Below are 27,176 nucleotides of genomic sequence, written 5' to 3'. Positions count from 1 at the left end.
CCTGCCTCTGCCTCCCGAGTGCTGGGATTAAAGGCGTGCACCACCATCGCCCGGCCACAATACACACCTTTTATCTCAGTACTTGGGAGGCAGAGGCAGGTAGATTTCTGCAAGTTCCAGGCCAGAAGGAAAGAGAGAAAAGGATGAAGGAAGGAAAGGAAAGGTGGGTGGAGTGTAATGAAAAATGTTTCCATGCTCATTACAGTGGAGTTTCTTGCCTTGGCTTCTCAGAAGCAAAGCCTCAGGAGTGACTCCCTCGCCACACATGTGCTTCCTCCCAACTATGCCCTCGATCCCTTTCCCTGCACCTTTTTGTAAACACTTGCATCTCTAGGGCCTCTTCAAGACAACGTGTAAAAATCCACATCGGTGCCTTGTTGATGTCTAAGGATGGGGAGCATCTCTAACATATGTCTCATTTTGTACCGCAGAGTTTGTGGTTGACACAAAGCAGGCCTTTAAAGGAGCCAGAGAAGCCGGGCAGTGGTGGCGCATGCCTTTAATCCCAGCACTCGGGAGGCAGAGGCAGGCAGATCTCTGTGAGTTCGATACCAGCCTGGTCTACAGAGCTAGTTCCAGGACAGGCTCCAAAACCACAGAGAAACCCTGTCTCGAAAAAAACAAAACAAAACAACAAAAAAAAAAAGACAAATAAAGGAGCCAGAGAGGGGCTGGAGAGATGGCTCAGTTGTTAAAAGCATTGCCTGCTCTTCCAAAGGTCCTGAGTTCAATTCCCAGCAACCACATGGTGGCTCACAACCATCTGTAATGAGATCTGGCGCCTTCTTCTGGCGTGTGGGCATACATGCAGGCAGAATGTTGTATATATAATAAACCTTTTTTTTAAAAAAATTATTTATTATATATACAATATTCTGTCTGTGTGTCTTCTGCAACTTCTTTTGTCTGTCCCCAGGCCAAAATCGAAAGTCTTTTACTTTGCTACTCACTGGGCAGGGACTAAGTGATTATGACTGATAAGTGATTATGACTGAGGATAGCTATTTGACCCAACAAAACCATAAACTTACTCAAAGTATGAATGGTTTTGCTGTTTTGGGGGGAATTTAATTTTCATTTCAATAGTTTCAATAATGTGTATGTGTGTGTATGTGTGAGCCTGTGTGTGGGTAAGTGCACATGAATGTAGGTGCTGGCAGAGGCCAGAGGTGGCAGATTTTCCTGGTGTCGGTTACAGGGGTTTGTAAGTCACTTGATTTGGGTGCTGGGAATCAAACCCAGGTCTTTTAGAAGAGCAGCCAGTGCTCTCTACAGCTGAGACATCTCTCCAGGGCCCCCACATACACCCTTTAACTCAATTACACGGATCTTGAGTGTGACCTTTATAGATGACAAATTGGTTACAATGTGATATAGTTGAAACACCTCACAGCCCTGAAATGTCCTAATCCAATTTTGGGAAACACTTGGGTGTCCTCCATTTGATAAGGTTGATCAACAAACCAGAACAGGAACTGTCTGAATGAGTGGCCCTGCGAATTCCAGGCAACAAGAGAAACAGAACTGATTTGACCTCCCAAATAAATGTGCATTGGGTGCTGGGGACTGCATTCAAGACTCGCATAGCAAACAGCATGCATTCTGCGCCAGTGCTGCACCGCCAGTCCTAAGTGTTTGTCCTCTCCTGCTCACAGGCAGGTCCTGAGCCACAGAGGAAGACAAGACCAGTTTTCAGTCCTGGCCACATTTCTCACACAGTTCGACTGCATTTGTGTACAAGTGTGGATTGTGAACATTTTCTAAAACCAACTGATAAAAGAGCTGCTTTGCCACGTTAGGGTAAAGTTTGGGCATGCTTTCCACCAAGTTGAATGCAGGGAGAAAATATCTGGTGTCATTAGTGCCGCCACACCTATATTGATAATGTTCAGGACCCAAAGGGGTTGTCACCAAGATGTTGTATGACAAAGCTTTTCCTGGGAAGACACAACATATGTGTCTACCCACCCCAGGTAAGGAGCCCATGACAGACCACAGTACAAATACCACCAAAGTCCAATTTGGTGAACTAATGAGTTTTACTGGGGTTACTTACAGGAGCAAAAATGATTCAAAGCAGCTGCGTCACAAGGCCATCCCAGCACAGTGACAGTTCACAAAAGCTGGGAACCTGGAGCACACTACACAGTGTGCAAGCCACTTGGCAGGTTGGAAAGAGTCAGAGTCCTTTTCAGGTGATTCAGTTGGTCTCTGCCTCTGCTACGGCAGCTGTTCTGGTCCCCAGAGTCTTCTGCAGCTCAGCTTGCTAGAGAAGGACTCTTGGCTTCTATTGCTTACTCTGGCAGGGAGGGGCCTACAGAATCTGGTCAGTTTCAGGTACTTCCTGAAACTATCTTGAGTTGTTTACCTTCCTGCTTAAGAAACTTCCCTGCAGGGAAGAATGTTTCAGTCTTGAGGAAACTGTTAAACAAGAGGGAGAGCTTTTCGGAAAAGGGAGTGGACTAGGAAGGCCATTGGCCAAATGGGTGACAGTCACCCTTTTATGGAGCCAGAGGGTGCACAAATTGAGAAGGACAAAATGGGAAATGTGCCAAGGGAGAGACAGGAGGGGTGTGGAAATCCACTCCGGACAGTCACAGGCAAGTACAGAAGGCTTTGAAGAACTCACCCTTCCTTCCACGCCCAGCCTTTGCCCTCTCCCCCTGCTTCCATTTCGGAAAGTCTGAAGCATGCTTGGAAAGCTGCTTTCTACTTTCTTCTCTTCCTCCCCCTTTTCTGCGCTCCCAGCTGCTCGACCTCTTGCATAACTGAGAGAGAGAGAGAGAGCACTGAGCTTGCTGATGGGCTCCAGATGTGAAGTGGGATGAGCGTGGAGGGGTGGGGGAGGGAGGTCTTGAGTCCCTTGAGTGCTGGAAGTGTGGGAACATAGAGGCCGGACATAGCAGGAGATAGGACGAATTTCACAGAGCCTTGATCATGGGATCAGCTGGTGCTTGCACTGCAAGGACACTGAGAAAAGGGAGGTTTTTTTTAAAACCCCTGCCTCAGCACCATCTGCCTCCAGCAGGTTTAATCATTGTTTGACAGTCCTCACCATGTCAATAAACAGCAACCGGAGATTAAGAAGAAGAATGAAGAGTTCAAGATACCCCAGTCTGAGCCCCCTCTCCAAATGCTAGCTCTTCACATATGGAACAAGAGAATTTTGCTTTCTCCTTTTGCTCAAAAATACTAAAATCAGCCGGAAGGTTGGCTATGGTTGAAATTTTGTTCCATGAGCTTCACATAACACAGAGAGGTAGAAAGAAGCTTACTGCACAAATCTTGGGGCTTCCTGATCCCCAGCATGTATGTCTCACCTCGTTAGCTGAAGTAGGTAGCAGGTGGGATTCTGTCCTCCCTCTTGTCCACTGCTTGGCTGTTTCCCCGCTCAGCTGTGTGTCAGTCCCCCCACTCCCCAAACACACACACACTAATGCTAATCCTGTCAATGAGTGACCAGATTCCTGCGGTTCAGCCCCCTGCCATTCCTGAGTAAGGGAGAGAGGGCAGAAGACGAAAGCCACTGGATCAGAACAGGGCTTGTCCATTTCCAAAACTGTTCTCTAACCCATCCCGTCTGGAATTTAGGCCAGCCTTGGGGGCTTCCTGCTTCTTCCTTCACTGAGGAAGAGTGTCTGCCAATCCTTCAGTACGGGTTAAAGAGGCCCAGTCTAGTTGAGTTCAGCTCCCGCGGGGCCTCCCAGCGGTCTCCTGAGGCGAGAGCAGGCTTTGCAAGGTAGGTTCCACTGTCAGCTTGGATTTCGGGGTGGGGGTTGAATTGGCGAATGACTTCACCAGCGGTTTATAGGCTGCTCCCCTCTTCCTCACTAACTCTCACTCCTCAGCCAACCTAGTGGCTTTCTACCCTGCCACTAGCTCTGTCGGTCTGTAACCCAACAGGTCTCTGATGGAGGTGACTCTTAAGAGGGCAAAGAGGACGACTCCATTCCGCTTTCCGGGGTCCTGTAGTTGGCACCACACTTTAACGTGCCTTCCTGATAATTTCTGAGGCCTGCTGTGCAATTATTCTGTCTACAGCTCTATATGGGGCTTGGAATAGGAAAGGAGACGGAGGGACTGACAGGGGAAAGACCTGGTGCCCTCGGTAGATGTTCCGAGAGAAACGTTGAGAATGTGGCAGGACTATGCATGGTAGGGCTCACTGGGAGTCAGTGGAAGATTCAAGCATTTTGGGTAGGAGTGGGTAATGAAGAGCCTCGAGGCCCAGAGTGGAGGGTGGTCTAGGAGGGTCGAAAGGGGAGGGCAGGAGGGGAGGGTGTGTACGGTAGTGCAGGAAAACCCAGCTGTACAGATGAACAAAGCGGGCGCTGTGCAGGCGGGGGAGGTGCTGCTGTGGGAAAGGCAGGGTGGGGGCCTTGGGCTCCAGCCCCACAAGGGCGTCTTCTCTAGCTGGCCAGGCGGACAGGACGGGATGAAGGCGGGGACTCGCGGGAGGGGGGCGGGACAGGCTCCCTCTCCTCCTACTCAGCTGGCTCCTGTGGAAAAGCAACAGTGTCCTCCCTAGCCAGCCGGAGGCCGCCGCGGCCCAACGGGCAAAGGGACCGGTGTCCCCCCTCCTAACTCCCCACAAGGTAAGCGTGTCCCCCCCCCCCACTATGCCTTGGGGTTCCATTCGCCGTATATAGCTGGGTCTGCTGAAGGGAAAGTCCCCGGGACCAGACGAGGTCAGTTCTGGCCCAGAGAGCTGGGTAGAAAGGTGAAAGAGGGGCCATGCCAGGTGAGTGCGTCGGCGGAAGGGGCTTTGTGGGCCGCTCTGCGAGAACTGCTTGCTTTTGCCCTTCCGAGTCATTGCCAACGCCACCGCCAGAGGGGGCCCTGGTACCCTGCGGAGGGACCCCCCCCCGAGTTTGCGGGATCTCGGTTCTCCTGTGGGCACCCCGACGGCCAGTGTCCCACACTCGCAGTTTCGGGTGGGGTAGGCGCGCGTGTACTTGCCGACAGTATCCCACTTGGTCCATCTCCACAGCCTAAGGGCCATAGGAAGGGGGATCCCCTGGGCGTCTCCACTCTTGTGGAGCTTCCTGGATGGACTTAAAGATGTGGAGCCCAGCTCTGAGGCGTGGGAGTCAGGGAGGGATCCTGGGGTTTCCACGTCTAGGGTCTCTGGGCACTCTTCCAGGACCCCCGTGTCTTTGAGGGTCCCAGGAGCCTCCAAGGGCGACCTGGGATGACTGAGCCGCATGCTGTCGCTCCGCCTCCGCGGTCTGGATCCAAAAGCGTCGCGGAGTTCCCCTACAGAGGCCGAGCCCCGTCATCCGGCTCCCCCGGGACGGGGGAAGCGGGGCAGGCCCCTGGGTGGGGCCGCCGGGCGCGGGGTTGCCCAGGCGCCGCGGACGCTTTCTGCTCAAGCCAACGCAGCGGGGACTTGGCCGGCCACTGCGCAGCCCCGCGGGGGACCCAGGGAGCTCGGGTGGGGCTGCATTCTGGGCCCGTTAGCTCAGCGGTCCCGGAGGCTCCGGGGGACTGACTCATCGCACTTCGGGCTCACCCCACAGCGGTCACACAAACAAGACTGGCCACCAACTCGAGCATCCTCACAGCTCCCACGCACAGCATCCCATGCCTCACCTCCGTCCACCCGCAAGACACGTCACACCCCGACAGCTCAGTGTCACACCATCGGTGCACACGCGAATCTCTCACATGAGCCTCGACTTCACTACACACTCGGTACACTTCACACCACGCACTCCACGCGCGGGAAAGCTTTGCCTGAGCAGGCGGCTCCACTCAACACGCAGCCTCTCGCGGACACGTACCTCCCTCCACACACCAGCCTCCTTGCTGCAGCTGCGAGGCCGCCCCCTTTCCCTACCATGCAAACAAGCGACTTCTTCTCCCGGCCCTGCTGAAGAAAGGCCGCTTGTCCCGGTCCGGGCGGGCGGGGCGGCCACAGCAGGCGGCCCAACACTGCAGCCTTGTCCCACCCGGTGGCCCGGGGAGGGGCAGGCCTCTGTGTGCGGTGCACCTTTGCAGCGTCTCTCCCAGTACCCACCCCATCTACTCTTTATTCCTAGCTGTCATCTCCGTCCCGGGTTGTCCACGTCTCTCCCGCTTTTGGGGCTCCCTCTTTTCCCACCTGCCTCACAGTTTTCCCCTTCCAGATGCTCTGAAGCTCCTAGTTCTTCCTCTGCCACCTCTTCTACTTATGGACCACATTCTTAATCAAGCACACACACACACACACACACACACACACACGCACGCACGCACGCATGCGCGTGCTTCTGAGGGGTCTCTGGGCCTCCCCCACAGTCTCCTCTGAGCTCACTGTCTCGTCCCCAGCAATGCCATTATTTTTTGAGACAAAGTCTCATGTAGCCCAGGCCTAGGCTGGCCTTGAATGGCTGCTATTCCTGTAGTCACATCCGGAGTAGTGCGAACTGGGTTTACAGGCTTGTACCACCAGGTTCTCCTAGCCAGCTTTTGGTTTTTCCTCCTCTCCTGGCTCTTGATTTCACACTCCAAATCTCTGCGCTTCTTTGTTTCCCTTTTTTCCTCTGCCTATTTTTCTCATTTCTAATTTCTTCTCTACATGCCTGGTCCGTGGATAATCTCGCCCCACCTCTCCTGGGCAATCTGCCCGCCTAGCCTCAGTTTCCTTCCTGTCCTGATTCCTTCCTCTGCGGGTGGCCCTTCTTCGAGGGCGGACTTGAGCAGGGAAAATGAAAGTCACTATGACCTTTAAGGGCCTTGGCCGACAGTTATGCACTGACCATTGCATTTCACTGGCTGGCCCTGTGGGACCCAGATGAGGGCAGGGGGCCTGGCCTTTTGCTCCAAGGCTTTGGACCTTTCATCTTGGGACTCAGGAGCCCAGGGCCGAGCTGGTTGACTCTCTCCAGGACTCCCTTTCCCCTTATTCAAGTGCCAAGGCCTGCATACAGGTGTCAGTGTTGTTGGCTGTTAGCATATCGGGGATGGTACGGGTTACCAATGAGAGTCCCCATCCCTGGTAATCTAGGGCCTCATTCCCTAAGTTCACAACAGCCACACAGCCTGGCCCCTGTCGCCTTCCTGGCTAGGAGGCGCTTGGGCATGTGGATGCAGGAAACCAGGCCGGCTCCTCAGCATTGGAATCCACACCACAAGGGCTTTTTTTTTCTTTTCTTTTTTTTTCTTTTTCTTTTTCTTTTTTTTTTGGCACCTGGGCACAGCTGAGTTTTCAACAAGTGCCCTACAGAGTGGGTAATTACAGCCCTAGATATAGATAGCCTTACTGTGGGACCATAATGAATTAGTCAGGGGAGGGTGTCAGGGGACAGCACTGCTTCTCCAAGGGACAAGGGATTAGGGTCATAGAAAAGGGCTTCTGGGCTGGACGGTGGTGGCGTACACCTTTAATCCCAACACTCGGGAGGCAGAGGCAGGAGGATCTTTGTGAGTTCTAGGCCAGCCTAGTCTATAAGAGCTAGTTCCACGACAGGCTTCAAAGCTACAGAGAAACCCTGTCTCAAAAAAAAAACCAAAAAAAAAAAAAAAAGAAAGAAAGAAAGAAAGAAAAAAGAAAAGGGCTCCTGGGCCGTGGTGAAATCCCTATGTCAAGGCACCTTCTGAGCCTGGGTCAGGTTGGTCTGGTGTCTTTTTCCTGTGCTGTGGGTTAGGTTTCTGAGCTAAAGCCATAGCCTGGCACTTTCCAATTGCTGTGTGGTTTCTTATCTTCCTCTACACCTCTCCTTATCTCTCCCTCTCATTTCAACCTCTTATTCCCTTCTCACTTCTCCTTGAGCCTCTCTTATTCCCTCGCTAACCTAATTCCTTTGCAGTCTTTATCTCCAGTTGAGTTTATTCAGTGTAAGTAAGAGCTTCGCAGGGTGATAGTACAGGTACTCCAGTGTGACAGACGAGGAAACTGTGTGCCTTCCACAGTTAATTATAGCTGCTGTTTTTAGATTGCTCCGCAGTTCATGGAGTGTGATTTAGTATACTGCCTGGACCTTCAGATAATCTTTAATTTTTAAAGCAATTTAAATTTGTGTCTCATATGTATGCTGCTTTGCTTGCATGTATGTCTGTGCCTCAGGTATGTGTCTGGAGCTCACGGAGGTCAGAAGAGGGCATGGGATCCCTGGAACTGGAGTTGCCAACAGTTGTGGGCTACCATGTATGTAGATGCTGGGAACGGAACTCTCATCTTTTGGGAAAGCAACAGGCGCTCTTAGCTGAAGAGCTATTTCTCCAGCTCCCAATCTCTCTTCTCACTGCTTTTTTCTAGGAATAATCTGTGGAGCACAAAATCAACCCAACTGATGTGTGCAGTTATTTTTAGTTTACTTACAGAGCTACGCAACCATCGTTGAGTCTTAAGTTTTAGGACTTTCCTGTTGCAGGCTGGGAAGATGGCTTTGCCAGTGAAAATGGCTGCTGCTCAGACATGCAGACCCAAACTCAAATTCCAAACACCAGTGTCTGTAACTCCAGAGCTGGGAGCACGGGGAGGCAGGAGGATTGCTGGTGTTTGATGGCCACCAACACAGTTCAGATTCAGTGAGATAGCCCGACTTGAGGGAATAACTCAGAGAGTCAGCACAGACCTGAAGTCTTCCTCTGATCTCTGCACACGTGTTCCTAGACACACATGTGCACACGTTACACCCCATTCACACACAGAAAGAACATTTCTTTTGCACACAGTGCCTCAAAAATCTTGTGCCTATTCAATCTATCTCTGTTCTACTCCTAGCCCCAGGCAAGTGCTGTTCTGGACAAGCCCTGGTCTGGCTAGTTTTCCTTTAATTATTATCATTATTCTGGTTATATAGAAGATTGATTCGACAATGAGAGGCGATTAATGACTTACCCAATCCAGGAGTGCTGGCTTACCTGACTGGTGTAAACCCAGCAATTGGGAGGGGAAAAAACAGGAGTTCTGGACCAGCCTGGCTGCATAATAAGCTGTAGGTCAGCTACAGACTGAGACCCTGTCCCAGCTAACAAGCAACACAAAAACTATCCCAGGGTCCTGGGGTTAATAGCCCATTGGGCAGAATGTTTGCCAAGCATACAAAAAGCCCTGGAGATAGCTGGTGGTGGCACATGTCTTTACTCTCGAAAGAAAGACAGATGGACAGACCTATAGTATTCTGTCTTCAGAAACTCCCCTGTAGTCGGTGCTTCTGCAGAGCAGCCAGGCCAGTGTGGGGTTTTGTGTGTTAGTGGCCTCTGTCTTCCCTCTTCCCAGGCAGTCCTGGGGTGGGTCCCAGGCACTGTTCCTGCCTCTTTTCTGCCAACTTGGATGGAAATGGTGACAGAGATGATGAAGGCCAGGCCAGGAAGGGTGGAAGTGGGAAGGGTAAATTTAGTAACTCCGTGGCTGAGGGCCTGAGAGACCCACTGCCAGAAGCAGGCACTCCTTGGAATGTAGGCTCCACCTCTGCTTCCTTTGCAAGGCACCTGTCAGGTAGCTGGAAGAGAAAGTGGAAGGAAGCCTTGATGAGTTGGCAGCGTGTGTTCATACGCAGAGGTCAGATACCGAAAGCATAAGCCTGGGCACCAGGAATGGGCAATGGTGGCCAAAGGCCTGGATGTTCGGGTTACACAGCTCTAATAGCTGCCATTTCCAGAATGCTTTGCACCTCCCGGGGTGCAACCTAGTCTACTACTTGGTCTTCAAACACTTTATAAAAAAGTAACAAAAGATCTATCGAGGGGTAATAGAGAGGCAGGGGTTCAAGTTTGGGCTCTGGAATCTGCTTCTGGTTCCTCTAACACCAAGCCCTTGAAGAGCCCCAGCATCTTCCACTCCCAATACTGAGATTTTATAGCTGGTGATTTTAGGCGAGGTAGCTCTCTGTGAAAGAAAAGGGGCAGGAGCTGAGAGGCACAGACACGAAAGGAATGCCGTGTTTGCCTTATCTGTCTCCTTTAAGGAAACATCCTATTGAGACCCTTGGGAAAAGAGACAAAAGGAGAAGAGGAAGAGGAAAGGCTGGGGGAGGGGTTGCACTCAGCTCAGCCCTGGTACCCACCTGGCTGGTCTCTGGCTGTCAGTGTCCTTGGAGGGGCTTCCCTGGACTTCGTTCTTCTCTTGGTTGGCCCTCCCTGCTCTGTTTAAGACTCCAGATGACTGGGGGTTGGGGGTAGGGTAGATGTCCTCTGCTGCTAAGTTCCAGGATCTGGGGAGTGTAGAGCAAGAAAACACGGACACATGAGTTAGAGTTCTAGGGCCATTCGTGCTTGTGGTGGCAAGGATCAGGTCTGGCGTGGTGCAGTGCCCATGCTGTAGCTGGGAGCTGAATGGAGGCAGAGGTGTGTCGCCTGTGTTCCTCCCACCCCGGAGCTCCTTAGTTTTCCCCCACCTTTCCTGTATGTGCACTGGGGATAGCAGCAGCTCGTGCTTACTTTACTCTGAGAACCCTGTCACAGAACCCATTTCTCTCCCTTTTCTTCCCTGACCTTCCCACTTACCTGCTTTTTGTTGTGTTCCCAGGAGCTGTGCAACCCTGGGACCATGGATACTCTAAACAGGAGCCAGCGAGGCCCTGCGTGCAAGCCCCAGGCTGTGGTGCAGGTAAGTGGGCCTGGGACTGTAGGGTAAGTGGGCTGCTAGTGAGAGTGGGTTCAGAGCTTTTCTTTTTTAACTCTTTTATTTTAAATTAGGTTTATGTGTGTGGTGGGTATGTGTGTATGAAGCGCAGGTACCCAAGGAGGTCAGGGGACACAGATAACTCTGGGCCTGAAATTATAGGGACTTGTGAGTCCTCTAATGTGGATGCTGGGAATTGAACTTGGGTCCTCTGCAAGAGCAGAATACACTCTTAAGCCACGGAATCATTTCTCCAGTCCTGGGTTCATCTCCTTCACCCATGCCCAAGTCCACAGATGAGAGCAGAAGGATTTTGCCTGTTGTCCGTCCGTTTGTCCCTAGTTGCAAGCCAGCTCATCTGAGTCAGGTTAATTGGTTCAGCGTGAACCGCCTCTGTGAAAGTCTGAAAGGGGTTTACAGACTCCCTCTGGCAGGATCACTTAACTGATTTGTGCCTCCACCCTCCCCTGTAGTTCAGTTTAGCAGGAGCAAGCCACAGCCATATGGGTAGCCGCGCACAGCCTGTGGGTCCTCCTCTACTGCACCCCTTCCCACTAGATACCGTGGTCCCTTGTTTCTGTTTTAATAAAGGGGCAGTTGAGCATAGGCTTGAGATAAATCCAGCGGGGAGAGCCAGTGGTCCAGATTCAAATGTAAGTAGAATTTGGTGCCGTAATGCTCTGTATAAGAACCTTGTGCTAAGACTTTCAGCAGCCTCAGAGCCTTTTGGAGCCTGGGAGTAGGGAGCTCAGGTCCCAGCCTGGAGTCTTTAAACCTAACTTTCCATCCATTTGCCTGCAGAAAGGTCCACTGGACCTGATTGAGACAGGTAAAGGACTGAAAGTGCAGACGGACAAACCGCATCTGGTGAGCCTGGGCAGCGGGAGGCTCAGCACCGCTATCACGCTCCTGCCGCTGGAGGAAGGTGAGCATGGCACCTGCCCTCTCCATCACCCAGTGCACTCCTGCCCCGGAGGCTGTAGTGTGGGGTCCCTTCTGCCTTGTGCAAGCCATGTTTGCCTCCTCTGCCTCCTTGACTGCCTTCTTTGGCAGATAAACTGACTCCATGGCTAGGATTAAAGATCAGCTTAGAAGCAAGGAAGAGTGGAGGGAGAATGAAGTAATCTATGGGAATCGAGAAGTGAGCCGCCCGCCACCCCTTGCTCCAGGATGATGCCTGGCATAGGAGAGAGCTGTGTGGAACATGAAAAGATGGGAACCAAGGACACATACCCTCAGAGGAGACCCTGGCATGGCTTTTGCCTGCCTTTCTCCCTTCCTGGCTGCACCTGTTGCCTGGGTGATACTGGATTCTCCACATTCTCCAAATGCCAGTCTCAGGGGCTCTACCAGGGACGGATGGAGGGGAGAGGCTGCACTGGTTGGCTAGAGAAAGGACTGGAGAGAGGAAGGGAAGGGGGAGGTCCCTGGTAACAGAAGGACTTGAGAGAGAAGGGCAATTTCTAAGAAGACAGGAGTAGGGGGGGAGGAGGAAGAGGAAGCCAGTGAGACATTCGGGGGAAACAGAGAAGGTTCCCTCTCTGCTTCCGGGATGTCTGGGTTCTGTGGCCTCTCTGGATCATTCTACCCAGACAGAGTTTTTGCTGCTTGGGAGGAGTTTCTACCACTTGCTGGCTCCAGCGAGGGGTGGCCAGAACAGGGCAGAGTCTAGACATAAGTAGGAGCTAGAGAGATATTTGCACAGTGCCCCCCTTACCCTCTGCTTGACTTCTTAGTCTGGATGACCATTCTGACTCAGTTTGCCTCTGTCTCCAGGGAGGACAGTTATTGGTTCAGCAGCCAGGGATATCTCACTCCAGGGTCCAGGCCTGGCTCCAGAACACTGCTACATCGAGAATCTGAGGGGCACTCTCACCCTGTACCCCTGTGGCAATGCCTGCACAATTGATGGGCTCCCTGTTCGGCAGCCTACCCGGCTCACTCAGGGTAAGGTTTGGTATCTCCACACCAATAAACAGGTTAGATTACGGGGGAGCCTGCTGCCCTGGTCCCCTTGTCAGCTGATGACTGATGTACGCAGGTTCAGTGTCAATGTTGGAACATCTTTATTTTTTTTTAATTATTTATTTATTTATTATGTATACAATATTCTGTCTGTATGCCTACAGGGCACCAGACCCCATTACAGATGGTTTTGAGCCACCATGTGGTTGCTGGGAATTGAACTTAGGACCTTTGGAAGAGCAGGCAATGCTCTTAACCTCTGAGCCATCTCTCCAGCCCCGTTGGAACATCTTTAAAATCACCCTTTCCCCCACCCACCCCAGCTTCCAGACTTCGCTAGATCTCTCTCTCTCTCTCTCTCTCTCTCTCTCTCTCTCTCTCTCTCTCTCTCTCTCCTCTCACTCTTCACACACCACATGGAGAGAAGAGGTTTTCATTTCTGCATGTAATGTGGCTTTTTGTGGCTGTAGGGGGAGAACGGTGGAACAATAGTGAGGAAGGCTCAGAGGTGTTCTGTGATATCCAGAGAGAGTTCTTTTCAGCTTTAGAGGATGAACTCTCCTGAGGGGATGGGGCAAGGGCAGAATCTGATGGAACAATCTGAGGATGTGCCTCTTCCTGCAACACAGTAGCTTGGGGTTATGGATGTGGCTACTCTTTTGTTTCCTAAGGCTCCAGGCTGCTCGGTTGGGAAGGGAGGCCCTGGTGTGTAAAGTCCCCTAATTACCATGGTTACCAGGCAGGTAAGGACTGGGTAGGTGGTGCTTTGAATAGGCCAGATATATTCACTTTGGAAATAGGCACTAAGCACCATTAGTTCATTTGTGAGCCTTTCTTTTTTTCTTTTTCCTTCTTTTTTTTTTTTCGGTTTTTCAGGACATGGTTTCTCTGTGTAACCCTGACTGTCCTAGAACTCACTTTGTAGACTAGGCTGGCCTCGAACTCACACAGATCCGCCTGCCTCTACCTCCTGTGTGCATAAAGGTGTGAGCCACCACGCCCAGCCATTTGTGAGTCTTTTAATTAAGGGATTGAAAAAAGATCTGGCCAGGTGTGGTGGCACACACCTTTAATCCCAGCACTCCAGAGGCAGAAGCAGTAGGATCTCTGTGAGTCAGATTTATTTATTTAAAGATGGAAGCTTTGGGCTGATCCTGACTCTAAGCAGAAGCTCATTGGCTGGAAGCCCCTTTGCAGGAAAAATCCCACTCAGTCCTCTGTCTCCCAAGCTTTGTGGGGGTCTTAAGTGCCACTTCCTTCATCGCTACCATAGGAATTAACCATGTTCCACTACTGCTCCCAGCGTACGGCTGATCATGGATAACGTGTTTCAGGGAGGCAGGTCTCACAGCGCCTGAGGGCATGCTGGCCTTCTCCTGGGACTTGGGGTCTCTGACTCTGAGTGGGAGGAGTCCTCCCAAGCTGGGGCTTTGGGTGTGATGCTGTCTGGTCCCTGGCTGTCCTGTTGAGGATCAGGGAGAGAGCATCTGCTCCAGGGTTCAGGGATATGTAAGTGAGACACAGAGCAGCAAAGGAAGGGACGGGGTGAATTCTGTGACCTTCCAGCCCCAATGCCATCGTTTCCGCAGAGTAAAAGCATTCTTGCCCCGTGGATAGTGACTGATCTGGAAGCATCGATGCTGTGTTTCATCTTCCTAGGGCACCATTTAGCTCTCAAGAAGAGCGAGGGTCTGAGGCCACAACGGGATTCTTAAACATTTCCTGTGGCCCTAGTGACCCCACTTTCCCGAGACCAGAAGCCCATCTTGCCAAGTATGTACCCTCCTACTCTTTTCTGACCCTAAACTCCCTTTGCCACCCCCCAAACCAGCCTTCTTGTCTGGGCTCGCCTGTTTCTGAAGCCTGGCAGGGTAGGCAGAGGCACAAAGGAATGGGTGTTCTTCCTCACCCCCACCCCCACTTGGCTTCCAGGAGCTGAGGGTTTCCTTGTCTCATCTCTGGAGCAAGGCACCAAGCCCAGCCCTGCCTGGCCCCAGTCCGGACATTCTTGGGAGTGCGTTTCCTTGGATACTGGGTGGTGCGGGGGTGCATGTGCTATCTCTGTGTGTCTATGTAACTGGACTTTGTTTATGTATCTCCGGATATGTTTGTGTCTCTGGGTCTTGTGTATTTTGGTGTTTATTTGTGTCTTTCCTTGTGTTTACAGACCAGTATAGTCAAATGGGTGGTGGGCGAACTTAGAACTGATGGCATCAAAATGTCTATGTGTGTTTTCTGTGTTGTACATGAGAACTCCGTGGCATAGCATGTGTGCCAGAGGATCCCATAGGGCTGGGAGTGTAGCTCAGTGGCAGAACACTTATCTAGCAGCATGAGGCCCTAGGTTCGGCATGTACACACACACACACACACACACACACACACACACACACACACACTCTTTTCCTGGCATATTGTCTGCTCTGGCCTTATACAGGGGATCCTCTCAGAGAGGTAAAAGGATATCTTGGGGATAACAAGAAGCTTTCTTTGGTTGGACCAGAGGTAAAAGGATATCTTGGGAGTAACAGGAAGTTTTCTTTGGTTGAACCAGGCCTTAGAAGAAGCATCAGTCTGGGCACTATGCCCAGCCATAGGCAACCTGGAATGCTATGCTTCATGGCAAGCAGAGATGGCAGTGACGGGATCTTCTAGTCAGGCGTGTGCTTGGACCAGAGGAGGGGGAGGAGGCCAGAAAACAGATGCCAACCTTTAGCCTAGAGAAGTGAACATGTGAGGGAGCCACCCCTGTGCCCGGGCATCTTGGCACATTCCGTGGTGCCCTCTTCTCTACAGAGCAAGGGGTGGAGCTGGGAGCAGAGGCATCTCATTCCTGGGTCTAGGCTGCTCCACCCTAGGACCACAGCACCAAACCACATGAAAGATTTGGGAGGGACTAAGGAAGAGAGACTCCAGAGAGCCACACAGCTCAGGGCCTGGGCTGTCTAGACAGTGGGTCCCCCCATCAACTCCTACCATGAGCTGCCACTGTCTTAAATGTCCTTCACTTCTGAAACCACCTCCCATTGGTGGGAAAGGGCTCCAAGATAGCCAGGATTCCTGGGGTGCCAGCTGTCTTCCTGTGATCCAGGGCATCAGGCTTTCCCCTCCCCTCTAGTTAGGTTATTCCTTCTGTGAACTGGGCAGGGAGCCTCCGAGCTTTCTCTGTTAGGGCTGATAACAATCTTTACTAGTAAAACTCAAGGGAAGGAGAGCAGGGGTGAAGACTGGGAGCTTCCAGCTTCCTTGTGTCTGCCTCTTGCACTGTTTCTCCCTGGCAGCATCTCCCTGTCTGCCTGGGTCTGTCCAGCTGGCCATCACAGTTTCCAGACCGGTGACTCACTCTTCCTGGGGAGTCTCTCTTTTTTTAACACCTCCCTTCATTTTACATCTGACCCTATATGGCTCTTTCTTTTTTTTTCCCCCCCTTGGGAAGGGAAATAAGTTTCCTGTGAACATGTGAGTGTGTCTGTGTGTGTTTGCACGCGGGCATGTGTAGTATGTCAGTGAGTGGGCGAGGCGGTGACCTACTCGCCAAGAAGGAACAATTCCCTCATTTCTCTAAGGAAACTGACTTTTTATTTCCGAGTCCCTCCAGGGGCTGATGTGAAAGGCCAGCTGAGGCTCAAATAAGTCTAGAACTAAGAGGGGGCTGGAGGCTGGGGACATGAGAGTGTGACAATAACTGTGTGTGATAGAGCGTGTATAATGTGGATGTTTGGCTCAGTGTGCGCTCGGCTTGGGGGGATCAGTGTGACTGGGCAGTGTTGGTGTGTATTGGAGATGACAGTTGAAGCTCCCTGGGCTGCTGAACACACAGCGTGTCTGAGAGTGTGTGCGGGTTGTCCTGTGAGGGTTTGGCGTCCAGGACCAGGTACCTAGGTTAAAAGCAACTCCCTGGGGCCCCAGCTACGTGGTCTATACCATCCCGGTTTATAACATTTGTTTACTTGACCTTAGGGGCTCCAGACAGCAAGAGCCTTTAAATTAAAAAATATTTTATGTGTACGGGTGTTTTGCCTAAATGTATGTCTGTATACCACATGTGTGCCTGATGCCCACGGAAATGCCCAGAAGAAGGAGGTGGATCCCCAGGAACCAGAGTTACAGACAGCTCTAAAGTGCCATGTCGGTGCTGGGAATTGAACCCAGATCTTCTATGAGAACACCCAGTGTTCCTAAACATGGAGCGGTTTTCTCCAGCCCCAGAAAGGTCCCTCTCCCCCCATTTTTGAAACAAGGTTTCTTTGTGTAGTCCTGGCTGTCCTGGAACTAACTCTGTAGACCAAGCTGGCCTAGAACTCACAGAGATCCTCCTGCCTCTGACCTCTGAGTGCTGGGATTACCTCTCAGCCAGAGAGGAGGCGCACAGCTCTTTGCTGCAGTACCCCACCCGGAGGTTGTGGCTAAGAAAAAGGAAGGGCTGGCCGGTGGGCTGGCCCTGGAGGAGAAGCGCTTGATGCAGCCTGGGTCAGTGAGGGTGAGCACTGGTGGGTGGGAACCAGAAGAAAAGGCCAGTAGGGTGGTGACAGGAGCCGAAATCAGTGTTGCTTGCATTGCACAGAACACTACCTTGGCCTGAGCACTCAATCCAGGGTGACATTGTCTCACGGTGTTGGACTGAGGACCTTAGCTGAACCCCCATGGGGATTCTTACTCTTCTCTCCTTCATATATGGAGTCATAGAATGTCCTCTGCTGTCGCTGAGGCCACCCTCCTCTTCAGTGGATAAAGAATTCAAGGCCAGGCCAGAAGTTGTGATTGCCCCCAAGGTGACACTGGCTCTCCGCCATGGGCTTCAGCCATAGACTTCCTACTCTAGAGAGCTCTAGGTGAGACAGAGCCTGGTAGCACTCCGACCTCTGGCTCTCCATCTTCCGGCCTCCTGTACCTCTCACCTTAACTTCCAGCGTCATCTCCCTGGGAGCCTCTCCTGCCTGTTCCACTATCTCTCCAGCCCCAAGCGCGGATTCTCCAGCCCGCCGCCTGGTGGCATCCTCCCTCCCACCCCGCCCTCTCCATCCAGCTCCACACTCTTCTCCATCATTTCCTCTTCCCCTCCTCCTCCTCGCCTTTGTCCCTCCCTCTCTGGCTCCCTTCCCCCGCCACTGGTGGCCGGCCCGCCCCTCCCCGGGCATTGGCGGCTGCTCGCTGCCTGGCTGCTTGCACCGCTCCTGGAGCCGGCGGCGCGGGACGTCGGCCCGCCCCCTCAAAGGCCCAGGGCAGGCGGGCGACCTGCGGGGCTCCGGCTAGTAGGAACGAACGATCTGGAGGTCCGGGTTGAGCGGTGAGTACTCACCCTGGTCAGCCACTGCTCCAGGCAACCGGGCGTAGACGCTCCGGTTGGGAGGGGCGTCCTGGGAAGGGTGGGCGCAATGAGGAGAATGGGGTCCTTGCCCTTCGTTGGGAGCCTGAGGCTGTGAATCTGATGGCGTTTGTGCCCAGAACGTCTTTGAGTGTGTGTGGGGGTCTGAGCTTTTGAGTGACTGACTGTGCAGACCCCATCTTCCCCATCACTGAGCAGTCTGCTCCTTGGGACCCGCCTCCGGAGCCTGTTGAGGGGGTCCTGTTTAGGTTGAGGGAGCTTATGCTATGACTAAAAGGAGTCTCTGATGGGAAGAGACCTGGGCTCATCACCCACCGTCCATTTGGCCAGTCTATTCTATTTGTGTGACCAGCCGGGCAGTGACTGTCGCTCTGAGTGTGCAGCATGTCTGCCCATATGGCCGTAAGCCTGTATGGTTTCTGAGTGTCTGTGTGTGAGTCTGCGTAGGGTGTTTCCCTTCTGCATCTCACAAACAGGATCCACCCTCTCCTTTGCCCAGTGTTTTCCCTCCAGATGTGCGGTTCCTCCACCCACCTGTACACAGCTGGCCTCTGAGTCCTTCTAGGCAGGGACTTTTGACTCTGATTGGATGGTCAGGGTTTCCTGGGATTCAGAAGAGAGCTAGCCCTGGGGATGTCTGAGTGAGCGGAGAGGGGGCTTCCTAACATAGATGGCTGGCCAGGTCTCTCGGGGCAGTAGGTGCCAGAGTTGGAGCAATGCCTGCGGCCCCTGAGTACAAATAGTAAGTTAATTTGGGCCAGAGCTGCTCTGCTCTCTGTTCCGCTGCCCTCCTGCCCACTCTATTAATACAGCACCAGTGCCTGGCACCACTATTTATAGCCCAGAGCAACATGGCCACACCCCCTGTGGGGGGCAGGGCAGGGCAATGACTCCAGGCCGTAGGTGCCAAGGTAGAGGGTCCCTAGCTACCCAAAGCCTCCTTGGGTGGTTCTGGCACTGCTTGGGTAGACTCCACCTCGCCTCCCCACCTGCAGCCCAGTTTAGACTGTGTGGTCAGCCGCAGCCCCTTGCCCCCATCACCCTAGAGTTGAATGATGACCCTTAAAACTCGGCATTAATTAGACTGTTAAATATTCGGCTGAAAGGGGATGGGCAACTGGCTTTTCTTGAAACAGCTGTAGTTGTAATTAGGTGGATGGCTTGGGTGACTATTATTTATCCCAGTTATGATTACTATGGGATTAGCTCCTCTGATTGGTGGCTTGGCAGGGAAGGCTTTCCCTACTCTCCCAACCACCCATCAGCCTTTAGAACTGTTGGTGCTGTCTGCCTGGGAGGGCCTGTGGGTGTGCCAAAGTAGTGGGTGGCTTTGTCCGATACAGGTCTCTGCCGTGGGTGGGCTTCCTAGACTGCGAGCCCCTCAGTGTCCAGGGTCTCAGAATCGGCCCTCTGAGTTCAGTAGGGGAGCCGAGTCCAAGTACCCACTTGGCCTGGGATGTCCCTTGCCCTTGCAGCCTTCCCTGAGCTGAACTGCCTCAACGTCCTGGAATGTTGACTTCCCTGCCAGTCAGAGCCCAGACTGGCATGAAGCATGGGGCACTAGGTAGCACCGGATTGGGTAGCCAGGAGGTTGGGGCTGGGAGTGCGGACAAATTGAAGACTCAGTAGTGGAGAGCCCTAGGGCTCTGACTCCTTCCAGTAGGCGTCTTCTGCAGGAGCCTGGAAACACCTGGCAAGGCCAGGGGGAGGAATTCTGCCAGCCAGGCTTAGGCGCCCGCGGGCACACCTGCTGCTGTGCACACTCCTGGGCCCCTGGCTACATTTTCTGGCTCCCACATACCCACCTCCTTCTATGCACTCGTACTTCCTGGGCAGGACTGGGCTTGTGTCTCTTGCCTGGGAATGCGCTTGGCTCAAGCTGAGCCCAGTGGTGTAGAACTGGCTAGATTCTATGGGAGACCAAGAAACAGTCGGGGGAGGGGGGGTGGGGGGGATGCTTTGTCCAAAAGAGAGAAGCACTCGCTCTCTAGATGCTCAGAGAGGGTTGTAGCACTCCTGAAGCCATATCACAGGAAGGAACTAGAGTAAGTTCTGAGTCCCACTAGGTTGTTTTGTTTGTCACCATATCGTGTGTGTGTGTGTGTGTGTGTGTGTGTGTGTGTGTGTGTGTGTGAGTGAGTGTGAGACTCAGGAAGATGCTGCCTCTCCAACTAACCCTTTTACCCCAGGCAATTCGATGGATCACAGATACACATTGGTGGTGGTTTTTCTTTCTTTCTTTCTTTCTTTCTTTCTTCCTTTCTTCCTTTCTTCCTTTCTTCCTTTCTTCCTTTCTTCCTTTCCTTTCCTTTCCTTTTTTAGATTTATTTACTGTATGTGTAGTGTTTTGCTTGCCTGTATGTAAGGATACCAGATGTACACCTTGTGCCCTCAGACATCAAAAGAAGGCATCACAGTCCTTGGAACCGGAGTTCAGGTGGTTTTGAGCCACCAGGTAGGTGCTGGGAGCCAAACTCTAGCCTTCTTCAAGAACAGCGAGTGCTCTTACCCACCAGCCATCTTTCCAGTCCCTAAGGGTTCATTTTTTCCTGAAGAACCTTTTCTACTTCTAGAGAATTTTTGCATACACAATCTTATTAACCCTGGGAGATCTGGCAGTATCAAGTGCCCCGTTTTTATGAGAGAACTAGCTTGCAGTGGAGTGGCATCACCTGAAGATTTTGTAGCTAGTGCGGAGCTAGCAGGAGGACTCTGATTTGGGGAACTTACTTGTCAGTGATCTTTCCTACTCTGACTTTTGCTGTGCAGCTCATCACTGGGTTCCATCGCAGGGCAGATACACATTGTATGGACACCGAGTACGGGCGGGGTTGGCTCTTGGGAGCTGACCGTAAGCATGCTAGTGTTGTGGTTGGGGTGGCTAAGTGATTGCTGTCTCTGCAGGCTGCATGTTGTGTCTGGGCCAGTCCACCTTCCTGCGCTTTAACCACCCCGCTGAAGCCAAGTGGATGAAGAGTATGATTCCAGCAGGGGCCCGGGCCCCAGGGCCCTCCTACAACCCTGGCTCTGGTAAGTAGTATCCGGCTAGGACACGGGGCTGGGTGAGTGGCACCCCCTTAGACATGTGTCCTTGCCCATTCCAACCACTCTTGAAGTGTTAGGGCAGGACAATACCAGTGGTCTGGGCTCGCTGCCACCTGCCATGAGCTAGTGGAGAATGCTAGGCCGTGGGTCACTGGAAAAGATCCAAGGCAATGCTGCTTGGATCAAGCTGGGAAGTTATGTGCCTTGAGGACCTACAAGGTTCTGTTCACCTGTAACCCTACGGCCTTGGAAGTTGACTCCATGTCTGGGATCCTGACCCTCTTGTGTTGCCAGAGTGTGTCATTCAAGGGGACTGGAGTGTTATGGTCCTTAGTAGCTTCTTGGTCCCCCCTGCTGGTGATCATGTCCCGAGGCCCTCGGGCCATGCCATGCCGACCAATGACTCAGAGAACAGCTGCAACTTGTGTGTGAATTATTGATCCCGGGAGGAGAATTGGTGATTGTTCTAGGAATCAACACAGGCCCCTCAGCCAGCTGCCTAGGGGGTGGGGTGCAGATGGGGCGCTAACAGGGTACGTGCCACCCTAAGCTCTGCAGTGGCGTTCAGATGGCTGTGGGACTAGAGGGCCAAGGCTGATGCTGTGGCAGGTGAGCAAGTATGTCAGGGTCACTCGATGGATGGGATGATCATTTGTGACCTCCGTAGTTGGGTGACTTCACGACAGGCAAGTGGTCACTGGGAACGCATGGTGGCCACTCTGATTTAGTCAATCTTGCAAACCCATCGCTCCCTGCTCCAATGTTTTTCAGTTCCTTAGGGGCTCACTGTTCCCCACCCCAGCCTGGTCATGTCACTCCTTTAGCTGTTCGGGTATTGCTTCTGTGGATTCTAAACTCCTGGGTGGTTGACAAAGGCTAGGGCCAGGCAAAAGCTGGCTCTTGCTGGTGTGGTTTTAATGGAATAATTGGAGACACTAGGCTGTACCTCGAGGCTCCTCAGCCAGGCTTCCAGGAACAAGCCATTAGCAAATCCTTCTCTTGTGTGGGATTGGATAAACTGGCACGGCTGTCACTGCTCATCCAGCCCTGGAGCCCCCACCCCAGGCTCTAACTGCTGGTTTGAGAGGCTTTCGTGGCCTCTTAGACTGAGTAGCCCTGGAACTTCTGGCCAGCTCCACAGTAGATCCACACCTCTTTTGCAGTGTGCCCACCTGCTCTTCCTAAAAGAGAGGCACAGAAAGTTGGGGGAACCAGGGCAAGGAGGACTGTACTGTTGGGGTGAGTTGGAAACAGCTAGGCTTAGAAGTAAGTACCTGTTATTGTTGCTGACTCTGTCCTGAGTCATTCACTGTTAGAGCCAGGAAGGTCCTGCCTATCATCTTCCTTGAAAGGAGGGGACCTCGGGGCACAAGAGTTTGGCTAAGGTTGCAGAACAGGTCAGTGGCAGAGAGGGCTGGTGCCAAAACTCGTCTCTTCTGGCCCCACTGCCCTGGGATGACGTTGGGTGGTATTTTCTTGCTTGTGCATGTGTGTGGCTCCCTAAAGCCAAAAAAACAAAAACAACAGCAACAAAAACAGAACAGAGCTTGAGGCCTCTTTACTTTTCCTCTCAGCCGAATCAGAGAGCCTGGTGAATGGGAACCACACGGGCCAGCCTGCAACCCGGGCACCTGCAGCCTGTGCCAGCCACAGTTCCCTGGTGAGCTCTATCGAGAAGGACCTGCAGGAAATCATGGACTCGTTGGTGCTAGAGGAGCCTGGAGCTGCCGGCAAGAAGCCCGCGGCCACATCCCCGCTGTCACCAATGGCTAATGGTGGCCGCTACCTGTTGTCCCCTCCAACCAGCCCCGGTGCCATGTCTGTGGGCTCCAGCTATGAGAACACCTCTCCAGCCTTCTCTCCTCTTTCCTCACCAGCCAGCAGCGGAAGCTGTGCCAGCCACTCACCCAGCGGGCAGGAGCCAGGACCGTCTGTGCCTCCACTGGTGCCTGTCCGTTCCTCTAGCTACCATTTGGCTCTGCAACCCCCACAGTCTCGTCCAAGTGCAACCCGTTCCTCTGAAAGTCCTCGGCTGGGCAGAAAAGGGGGTCATGAGAGACCTCCCAGTCCTGGTCTCCGGGGTCTTCTGACTGACAGTCCTGCAGCCACAGTCTTGGCTGAGGCCCGCAGAACCACCGAGAGCCCCCGACTGGGTGGGCAGTTACCTGTGGTGGCTATCAGCCTGAGTGAATACCCATCTTCTGGTGCCCGCAGCCAACCCACAAGTATTCCTGGCAGCCCCAAGTTCCAGTCTCCAGTTCCTGCTCCCCGAAATAAGATTAGCACACTCCAGGAGCGCCCTCCCAGTCCAGGAACAGGCACAGAACGGGTGTTAACGACCAGTCCCTCTCGACAACTGGTGGGCCGAACATTTTCAGATGGGTCTGCAACCCGTACCCTCCAGCCTCCTGAGAGTCCTCGCCTGGGCCGGCGAGGCCTGGACAGTATGCGAGAACTGCCCCCCTTGAGTCCATCTCTGTCCAGAAGGGCTCTGTCTCCACTGCCAGCCAGGACTACCCCAGATCCCAAGCTAAGCAGGGAAGTGACTGAGAGTCCTCGGCCCAGGCGCTGGGCAGCTCATGGGACTTCGCCAGAGGACTTCTCCCTGACTCTGGGAGCACGGGGCCGCAGGACTCGGAGTCCCTCACCTACACTTGGGGAGTCCCTGGCCCCTCGCAAAGGCAGCTTCAGTGGCAGGCTGAGCCCAGCCTATAGTCTGGGCTCCCTTACTGGGGCTTCACCTCGTCAGAGCCCCCGTGCTCAGAGGAAACTTTCTAGTGGGGATTTGCGAGTGCCTATTGCAAGGGAGAGGAAAAATAGCATCACGGAGATCAGTGACAATGAGGACGATCTTTTGGAGTACCACCGACGACAGCGCCAAGAGCGGCTCCGGGAACAGGAGATGGAGAGGCTGGTAAGCCGATGCCAGGGAAGCTGCCGCTGCCCAAGGCAATGCATCTGCCAGGGTGTGGGCAGGCCAGCTGGCAGAGTAGGAGAGGCCATGTACAGGGCCTGGGCTTCTGCAGGATAAACTGTCAGGATAAGTGACCAGTATCTCATGATCCTGGTACTGTGCAGAGGAGCCTGCCTTGAAATCTCTAGGGCTTTTTAAACTTTTCCTTGTATGTGTGTGTGCATGTGCAGGTGTGTGTATGTGTGTAGGCCAGAGGTTAGTGGATAGTGTCTTCCTCAGGTGCTCTTCAGGCAGATCTCTTTGAGTTCAGGACAGCCAGGGCTACACAGAGAAACCCTGTTGCAAAAAGAAAAAGAGAGGAACATTTGTTTAGCTTTCTCCTTTTATAGTGCGAGACAGCCTAGGACCTTTGTTATACCAGGACAGCACTCTTACCACTGAGCTAGATCCCAGCCCCAGAATTATTTTTATTTCCTACTCCCCCGCTTTTTTTTTTTTTATTGGTTTGGTGAGACAGGGTCTCACTATAAAACCCAGTGTGGCTGCAAGCTTGCTATGTGGTCCAGGTTGGGTCAAATTCATAATCTCCCTACTGCCTTCTGCATACTAAGATTACACACATGCATCACTATGCCTGGATTGTGTGTGTGTGTGGTGGTGGTGGGGTTTCCTCTTTTGTTTTGTTTTGTTTTGTTTTTCAAGACAGGGTTTCTCTGTGTAGCCCTGGCTGTCTTGGAACTCGCTCTGTAGATCAAGCTGGTCTCAAACTCACAGAGATCCACCTGCCTCTGTCTCCTGAGTGCTGGGATTAAAGGCGTGTGCCACCACTGCGTGGCTACACACGTCTCAGACTGGCCTTGAACTAACTCCGGATCCTCTGCCTCTTTCAGCAAATCCTACCAGCCTGCGCCACCAGAACTGGTGGGTTCCTATTCTAAAGCATTTATTTATTACCAGCCTGTGTGTGCATGGGTGTGTTGCTGGAGGCCTATGGCATGGTGAGCGTGTGGAAGCCAGAGGACAGGTTTTGTGGGGTCTCTCTCTCTTTCCGTCTTTACATGGGTTCCAGGGCTCAAACTCAGGTCATCAGGCTTACACGGCCAAGCACCTTTACTTGGGGCTTGTTCTTTATGGGGCGCTCTTGTCCCCCTTTCTTGCTTCTCTTTGGCCTCTGAGTGGGTGTGAACCAGCTCTGGTCCAGGTGGGTCCTCTAAGAGTATGGTACTAAGGTAGAGGAAGCAGGGTGGGCAGCCCCTGGCTGCCTCCGTGGTTGTGTGATTGTATGTGTCTGCATGCATAAATGGTGCTGCTGAGTCTGGGCGTGGTTCTAGGCAGCTGTCCTAGAGATGGCATCTGCGCTGGGAGGGGGCTGGGATTCCCCCAAATAGCATCGGGAGTTCCAGGGGCATTGACTGCTGGGTGTAGCGTGCTCAGAGCCCACATGTGAGAACATGGATTCTCCCTTCCTTCTCTTGAGAGCAGAAGCCCAGGATCTTGGGGGACACAGGTACTCTGGAATTGGTTTGAGGAGGACATTTGCCTGAAGAATCTGGGAAGAAGCTGGTCCTTTTGGGGTGAGGGTGTGAGGCAGGACCCCTAGTCTTTGTCCCATGTCATCACTGTTATACTGTGGCTATCCTGGATCTTCATCCTGAGAGGGATCATGAGCCTTGGCACATCAGTGCTGGGCCCAGCCTCCCCACTCCAACCCCACACACAGGTACACACCTCACCACCAGCCCCAACCTGCCCCACCTGCCACTTTAAGTCAGAGGCCGCCCGCCCGCACCCTGCCCCTCCTACCTTAGCCAGGCTGCTTATCTGGGTCCTAGGGCGGGGGTGAGGCATTGGCCCAACCTCCTCGGTGCTAAGGCTTGGTTCCTGGAGGATTTTTTTTTTTTTTTTTTTTTTTGTTTTTTGCCGCAGAACTGGGCAAGCTGCAGGAAGGAAGCCAGGTGAGTCTTGTGGGGTGGAGAGTTGAGGCCACAATGTAGGTGGTGACAGATTTGATGTCAGAGACCCCAGAAACCCTGTCAGGGTCTGGGCTTGAAAGTCAGGGCTGGGGTGTTAAACGTAAGTGGACGAGTAGGACGGAGACCAGAAACATGACTGCCGTTGTTCCTTCGCCTCCTAGGCACCTAAGAGGTGACCATTTCTTTGTCTGGATTTATAGTGAGAGAATAGACTGACAGCCACAGAATACTTGCTCACACCTAGCTAGCTTAAGTTACCAGTAAGGAGCAAAGGGTTGGCTGCCTGAGTGACTTGGAGCTGAGGCGGGACGGGAGGAAGACAGTGTCCTCTCTGCCTTTTCTCCCTGTGTCTGAACTGTCAGGTCCTGTGGCCCGTGGTCTGCTTTCCGACCTTGTCTGTCTGCAGGTGCCCACCCAGCTGTGTGCAGACTATGTTTATCTGTGTGTGTGTGTGCATGCATGTCGGGGCTGGTGTCTTTGTGTGTACCTACCTGTTAATGCTGATGTACCTCCCAGCACACATGGAGGGTCTGTGTGTGCCTATGTAGAACTAGTAATCCACCCCACTTTTAAGAGACCCTCTTTCCCTCCTCCCCCACAGGATTATTTTATTTTATTTTCTGAGACAGGGTTTCTTTGTGTAGCTCTGACTGTCCTGAAACTTGATCTTGTAGACCAGGCTGGCCTCAAACTCACAGAGATCCACCTACCTCTGCCTCCTAAATGCTGGGATTAAAAGCATGTGCCACCATACCCGGCTGAATTTTTTTTTCATTTTTTATTTTTATTTATTTATTTTTAGTTAGGGTCTCACTATGTAGTCTTTGGCTGGTTAACCTGAATCTCACCAAGTAGACCAGGTCTCAAATTCTGAGATGTGCCGGTCTCTGCCCTTCTGAGTGCTGGATAAAAGTGTGCACCACACTTGTCTTTCCCACAGGTCTTAAGGTTGAGGCTGTCCTCATGATGGTGAACCCCTGGTGTTCAGCACACCCTACTTGGGCCACCCTAGATCTCAGACTTCCATTCCTTATGCTCTGTCCGCCCGTTGTCCCTAGGAACGCCAGCGCCTGGAGACCATCTTGAACCTGTGTGCCGAGTACAGCCGAGCTGACGGGGGACCTGAGGCTGGGGAATTGCCCAGTATTGGAGAGGCCACTGCAGCCCTGGCATTGGCAGGGAGGAGGCCCTCAAGAGCCTTGACAGGAGCCACAGTGGTCTCTGGAAGGAGCGGTGAGGAGTCTGGAGGTGCCTCCCAGCGCCTGTGGGAGAGCATGGAACGCTCTGACGAAGAAAACCTCAAAGAAGAGTGCAGCAGCACGGAGAGCACCCAGCAGGAGGTTAGGGGCCGAGGGGGCGGGGCCAGGAGCTGATTGATGGGTGCAGCAGCACGGAGAGCACCCA

General features: G+C 52.9%; 1 protein-coding gene across 8 annotated transcripts in view; it reads left to right on the top strand.

Annotated features, from left to right (window-relative positions):
* Positions 1-4,508: 4,508 nt before the first annotated feature.
* The window catches only part of Phldb1 (pleckstrin homology like domain family B member 1), a 48,587-nt gene continuing 25,919 nt past the window's right edge, over positions 4,509-27,176 (top strand). For all 8 annotated transcript variants that reach the window (XM_026779518.1, XM_026779519.1, XM_013346264.2 and 5 more), the window contains exons 1-7: positions 4,509-4,595; positions 10,454-10,534; positions 11,351-11,474; positions 12,326-12,496; positions 20,745-20,870; positions 22,460-23,799; positions 26,831-27,112. In XM_026779518.1, the coding sequence (XP_026635319.1) occupies positions 10,475-10,534; positions 11,351-11,474; positions 12,326-12,496; positions 20,745-20,870; positions 22,460-23,799; positions 26,831-27,112 (2,103 nt within the window). In that variant the 5' untranslated portion in view covers positions 4,509-4,595; positions 10,454-10,474. The remainder of the gene's footprint in view (positions 4,596-10,453; positions 10,535-11,350; positions 11,475-12,325; positions 12,497-20,744; positions 20,871-22,459; positions 23,800-26,830; positions 27,113-27,176) is intronic.

The sequence above is a fragment of the Microtus ochrogaster genome, chromosome 5 (assembly GCF_000317375.1).
Source record: "Microtus ochrogaster isolate Prairie Vole_2 chromosome 5, MicOch1.0, whole genome shotgun sequence".
Classification (NCBI taxonomy): Eukaryota; Metazoa; Chordata; class Mammalia; order Rodentia; family Cricetidae; genus Microtus; species Microtus ochrogaster.
The sequence above is the reverse complement of the archived record's forward strand: the minus strand, read 5'-3'. Positions and strand labels throughout refer to the sequence as shown.